Source organism: Emydura macquarii, unplaced genomic scaffold (assembly GCF_026122565.2).
Source record: "Emydura macquarii macquarii isolate MOO-44397 ecotype Brisbane River unplaced genomic scaffold, CSIRO-AGI_Emac_v2 contig_2897, whole genome shotgun sequence".
NCBI lineage: Eukaryota > Metazoa > Chordata > Testudines > Chelidae > Emydura > Emydura macquarii.
The window spans coordinates 19,897,493-19,904,068 of record NW_027133034.1 but is presented as its reverse complement, the minus strand read 5'-3'; the positions used below and the strand labels follow the sequence as shown (position 1 = coordinate 19,904,068).

Genomic DNA, 6,576 nt, shown 5'->3' with positions numbered 1-6,576 from the left:
CCGGGAATGAATTTCAGGGCGGAGTAGGAGGGTCAACCTTTCCCTAGCTGCTGCTTCAACGCCTTCTCGCCTCCCTGCGCTCAGGACCCCTTTGCCGCAGCCCGCAGAGTCGGTGGCTGTGCCCCTGGGCTGGCAGGAAAGGCTGCGGGGTCAGCCCAGCCCCTGGCTTGCGGACAGCAGCAGGCGCAGAAGACCTGTCCTACGCCTGCGCGCTGCTGTGCCGCTGCTCCGCGTGCCGCGGCCTCGCTGCCTTCTGGAACGTGGCCGGGCGGCGGCGGCGGCTGCATCACAAAGGCGACCCCGGCTCCTCTGCCAGAGCTCTCCTGTGCAGACCCCGCGCTGCGAGCGGTCCCGGTGCCGGGGCCGGAGAGAGTCGGGATTGGGCTGCAGCCGCCATGGTCTCCGTCGGAACCAACACGGACCTCAAAGGGTGAGGAGGAAGCAGCTGGAGCTGGCGCGCCCAGCAGCTCCCCTCCCCCCCCATACCCGCACACCCCCGGGCTCTGCCGTGTCTGCATTTGGACAGAGATGGGGCTAATGCGGGAGGGGTCACCCTGCTAATCTCTCCCCTCGCCCGAGTCCCATCAATCTGCTCCACCGCTGTCCCTGTCTCTGCTGATTCCCTCCCTGAGGGAGCGCGTGGGGAGAGATTTCTTTTCCTCTCTCCACCCCCTGGGCCACGCAGCTGCCAAGGCTTTCCCCAGAGCAGGTAGTTAGCAGCAGAGAGGTTGGCCCCGCCAGGCCGGCTTTTGTTGGTTGGCATCCTTTGTTCTGTGGCTCTGTTCTAAACTAGATTGCTGCCGTCTTCAGGGCAGGGAGCATCTTTGCCTGGGAAGTGCCAGGCACGCCCCTGATACCCCTGGGTTACAGGCGGAGATACAACCACTCTCCTCTGCCCCAGTAAGCGCCCCGGTGGGCACCCCTGCACAAAGAGTTAAAAGTAGAGCACCAAGACCACACGCAGCCAGATGCAGACTCCAGGGTCCCACAACAACTGAAGTTCTAGCTCACAAACCCTGCCCCTGCTGACCTCCAGCTGGGCAACTGTACAAGGCCGGCTCTGCTCCTGTCTGCATGTATAGTGGGGGTGAGGAGGGCATGCAAGTGTCTGGAAGCATAGGCAATCACTTTCTCAGTGTGTGTGATTGGATTCATTTCTTTACTGCTGTGCTAAATATAGAATAGCAAACATTTGTTGGTTCAGCATAGTGGTCCCAGAAAAAAATGAAATTTTCAGTTAGAGGGTAAGCTTGTCAGTGGGTAGGGGAAGGAGCAATATTTTTACTAATTATAATTGTAATATTAAAGTCTCCCCCCCTATGAATTATATAGACTTATTTGTTTCAGCTAATAACCCAGTCTTGTGCCTAACAGTGTCACACTGTCTTTTTTTTATCGCACTGTTGTGCCCCACAGGCTTGTTCACTGTCATTTGCCAAAGTTATCATTCAAACATGGGATGATTCCAATGCATTATGTGATGCCCTGGAAAGAAGACATGAAGAACAGGAAATTCACTTTAAAGGTAGTGGGCCCAGAAAAATATTTTCTCCTGTTCACAATATAATAGTGGCCTGATTTCCAAAGGTGCTGACTAGTTCCCATTGTTTTCACTTCTGAAAATCTGGCCAGCCACCATCTTGCCACCGTTGGTGGAAGTACATTTTACTCTGTAGCGTCTGCTGAAACAAACTGCCTGTGTTCTGAATTTCTGCCTCTTGCCTGTGCATCTCATATGAAATCTCAGCTGAAACATCTTTCCTTCCTTGACAATGCCTCTTAGTTATTCTCTCTCCCTCTCTCTTCCTCCTTTGAACAAGCACCTCCCCCATTGTTCTCAATGCGCCTACATATCTATAAGATGCCTCTGTGTTACCTATTTTCTGTGTTACTGCATCTGAAGAAGAGAGCTGAAGTCTCTCGAAAGCTTATGTCTGCAAATATTAAATTTGTTAGTCTTTAAAGTGCCACAGAACTCTCATTGTTCTTTCAACAATAGTGATTACTGAAAGATGCAATACAAAATAGTCAGGTAGAATAAGTACAGTCTTAGCAAACTGAAGATTGACTAAAACAATTCCATAGTGAGCAAATTTGAACTGGATTCTGAAATGAATGGAGAGCTAGTGGAACTGTTGGAAGGTGGGCGTGTACTGTGCTTCTTTCTACATGTGAAAAGTGGCATTCTTTGTGGGATGTGGCATTCTAATTTTCTAGATGTAATGGAGTCTGAAGATGTGGTTCTAAGGGATACTTTGTAATAGAGGTGAGAGGAGTTAATGCAGAGATGGTATTAAGAAAGTTGTGTATATGAGTGATATTGTGAACATGGTAATGGGTAGGTCTGCATAGATGGATGTAAAAGCAGAAGATTTGCAGGAGCTGATAATGCTAGAATTATCACTAGTGGACACAAATGGAAGGTCTGATTTGAAAGACTAAGTAAAGAAGGTTGAGATGTGTTTTTGATTGTGTTTTACTTTCCCAAGAAAAGCCATTCTGTCTGAGATATTTTGTTGAAAGAAACTGAGAAGCTGCAAGTTTATTTGGTCAAAACAGGCTGAGTTATTAAAGGAATGAAGAGAAATATACAACAGAACATGATCAGCATATAAGTGGCAAAAATGAACAGAACTGTGTATTTTTGCACCACACACTGGGATACATTATAAGCCATTCTCAAAGTCAGAACATTTAGACATTTATTGAGTAATATATTCCTGCTTGTCACTATAATGTCACATTAGGGATACTAGCTAAGACTAAGATAGTTATTCCTCTACAGATGTTTATTTTCAGTCTCTAATAACTTTCTCAAAATTGTCATTCTTTGTTTCAGCCTTATGGCAAATTTTAAAAAATCTGTTGAGTGTTTCTAGAACTATTAAAAGGGTTTCTAGAATTATTAAAAAAAGGAAAAATGTTTCCTTCTTTTAAAAATGTTGTACTTTTTTACATGCTTGGATAATTCAAGCTTTATTACTTAAAACTTCACACGTATGTAAGTCCTTCCTGACAAAGGCATGCTTTGCTAATCAATTTGCAAAGAGCTAAGTTAGAAATAATTCAAATTCACATATAATGAGTTACATTCATGTTCCGTAGCTAAGGTCCCAATTCTGCAGACATGTTAGCATACTTTACCCATGGGAGTAATCCCTTATTGAACTCATTTACTGCTCCCATCAGTAAAGTTACTAGGTCATAAGTGTTTGCATGATAGAAGCCTTACGACTATGAAGTCTGATCTTTCAGAGAAGCATAGCATACAGAAATAAATACAGATGTCTATACAGTGCTATTCAAATACACTCAAGTGGATGTCTGATTATGTACATGTACATATGAACATTTAAAGCCTATAGATATGCACAGATCAGAATGTGCACAGCATGTCTAAAGCTTGATTCTGGTGTGGATTTGCCTGCAGAAATCAGGAGACTGGGTGCAGTGTAAATTTACTATTGCCTGGTTTTATGTGCATGCAAATGGGAGACTCTGAAAATTTGGTATAGAGTTTTTATAGCAAACTGCATTTGCTGCTGCTGCTTTTTTCTTTTTTTCCTTTCCTCTGTTTACTGAGCTATCCATTAATGGTGTTACTTTAACCATTATTACCTATTATTACTTAAGGAAAAAATCAGTTTTACATGGGCAACCCATAACGATTGGAATTTCTTTACACAGCATGCAGAGGTTGTTGGGATATATGCTGGTGCCACAGAAGATAGTCTGTTTTTGGAGCACAGGGAAAGACTTTGTCATGGAGAAGAAAGAAAATGCCTGCGGGAGAAAATTCCTCAGGAAATGCCGATTGCAGATATTCCCATACATTCTCATCTCTCCAGATATCAGAAGTCTGTGCTTGCTCATGCATGGAGGATGAAATTCTGACCTGCTTTTTTCCTCATTATAGTCATGTTTGAACTGTATAGGCTATGAGGTTTAAATCTGCTGCAAGAAAACTCAGTGTGGTGCGTTTTTTTCCTTCAAAGTAGAATTAATATGTTTTTAAAACTGATTAGATGTTCTATTTGAAATGAAAAATAATTTCTGTTTAAAATTTGACCTGCTTATTTTTGGTTAGGGAAGGGAGAATCTCAAAAATTTCAAACATCTGGTTTGATTCAGATAAGCAGCATACAAATATTTGGATGCTTATTTGAAGTTTATACAAACCTTTGGACTCTATTCAGCTTTCCACCACCAACTCCAAGAGACTGGGTATCAGCCCCACTCCTTATTCTCTTTGGTTTTCTTGGAGAGAGTCCCACTGGCTGTCTACAAGCCTTCCTACAGCTTCCCTCTCCTGGTTCTTCAGGGAGCATCCATCTGGTTCACTTCCCCCTTCCTTTTGTTTAAGTGATAGTTCCTTCCTCAAATGTGAAGGAATTGAGAATCCTCAAATGTGAGGGAACTGAGATTCCTCAAATGTGAGGGAAGGCACTTTCTGACAGGGAGGTAGCAACTTCAGAATCTGGAAATTCTCCAACTCATGCTGTTGCAGCTGTTGCACTTGACTCAGCTCAAGGGCTGAATTGCTCCCAAGAATACTATGGTAAAAAGACATTCCCATTATTGGCTGAAGGAAGAATTACTGATTTACAAAGCCACTGAGATCGTGGGAAAGCGAAGGAGACAAAATTTAGAGAGATACTAAAGGGCCATCAATCAAAATAGGTGCTGAAAATCTAAAATATATATATATATATATATATATATATATATAAATGGAAATAAATAAATAAAATCCATAAATGAGAACAGTTGGTTCCAGTTATATAGGAGCGCTCTGTATGGAATCAATTTCCATTTGTCAATCAAGAACAGATGCCATTAAAAGGATTGAATTGAATTTTGTAATGTAATGGCTCTTTGTTCACAGTTGCTTATTCTGGAAATGCCACAGGTTCAGGCTTCAGAGGGTGAGAAATGGGAAATCTTTAAAGAAAATTAAAATGTTTTAAATTTAAAAGCTGCTAAGTATTTATAAATGTTCTGGATACTAAAAAGCACTTTCCACATAACAAATTTTGTTTATATTTCTCACCTGCTGAAGGAAGACAAGAAATTTTTGTTTTTTAAAAATACATTGGTGCATAATTTAAAAATATTGCATTCTTCATAAATACACTTTATTTCAAATTATTATTTACACTATAACATAACATTTCTGTTCTGGGTTGAAGAGGATTCCCAATGACTAGCTCAAAAGCAGAAAGGAGCTGTTTTCAAAGCATAAATATTTATCAATTAAAATATAAAGTCACCATGGAAACAAATGAGCAGTAAGTTCTCAATAACATTTTCATACATAGTTAATATGTGCTCAGTATTGTGTGTTAAGAAATATTAATCACAAAATAGTGTTTTTCATCCTAAGAGGTTCCAAATCTGAAATATTGACATTTATAATTTTTTTTAGAAAAAATGTAACATTATATTTTAATTGCTTATGGCTTTTTCCTTCAGAGCTATTGTAATTGTGGATAAAATCTACAGTTGACATAATTTTTTTTAATAGATAAGGAAATAAAAATATGACCTAAAGCATCATGGGTAAGATGAACATCCCTGTGACATCAGCACAAGGGGACTGTAAAAGGCTTGCTGCAAATTGGGAGGAGAATTTCCCTGATAACAGGCATTGTGCTGGGCTGCCATAAGCAGCTCTACTCAGTCCCCCTTTGCGCCCTGACATAGGGCATGTGTCAGAGATGGCCACGGAGTGTTGCATTGGGTTAATTTCGATGGAATAGATGGGCCCAGAGAGTCAAAGGTGTTTCAGAGCCCTGTGACTGTACAAACAATTAAACATATTTTGGGGTTTTGAGTACAGAGACTTTTGCCTGTTTAGTTCCATGTCAACAACCACCATTATGTAGCTTTATAACCTTTTAATAAAGATACGGAAAAAGAATGAAAGAATATGAAATGTAAAGTATTAAATAAGGTTTGAATTCCCTTTCCCTCTGACAGAAGAGAGTTTTTATAGGGAAAACTGCTAGTTTGGCAGGTTTTTAGATGATACTACAGGTGATGATAACTCTCCTTCTTGGGGAAAAGAAAAAGTTAGTTGAGATGGTCTGGCGCTGTTTTGCAAAGGCATCTTTTCCTTTCACCTCCCTTCTCTGGTTTTACAGTGAGCACAGCTCAGCCAAACCAGAAAAATCTGCCCATTAAGCTAAGGGTAACAGATCTCCATATTAGTGATGCGGCTGGTGTTGCTTTGGTACAAGTCACATATCCTCTTATGCATCAATTTCCCAGTCTGATAAAAAGGGTATGTAATAACTACCTGCCAGGATTAAATAGGCTAATAAAGCACTTCAACAGTGAGTGCTCCAGTTTTGCCAAATTATTATTTTAAAGTAGCAATTAAATTTCATTTTCTTTTTTCTTAAGCTGGCAACGAGCAGGCTGTCTGTTTTTCCTTATACAAAACCCACACACTTTTTTCCTGTTAGTAAACTGCTTAGTATTTCTTGTACTATTTTTATTTGATTTTGCTGTTCTGAGCTGTCATCTGCTAACTGCTTAATTTCTCATGTTCTCAGTTTTTTTCCCCATGAGAAG

At 40.9% G+C, this 6,576-nt stretch overlaps 1 protein-coding gene across 1 annotated transcript; it reads left to right on the top strand.

Moving 5' to 3' along the window:
• Positions 1–338: 338 nt before the first annotated feature.
• Positions 339–5,889, top strand: SPMIP10 (sperm microtubule inner protein 10). Its single transcript, XM_067568682.1, has 3 exons — positions 339–430; positions 1,417–1,525; positions 3,688–5,889. The coding sequence occupies exons 1-3, from the start codon at positions 396–398 to the stop codon at positions 3,892–3,894; spliced, it is 351 nt and encodes a 116-aa protein (XP_067424783.1). The 5' UTR covers positions 339–395; the 3' UTR covers positions 3,895–5,889.
• The last annotated feature ends 687 nt before the right edge of the window (positions 5,890–6,576 follow it).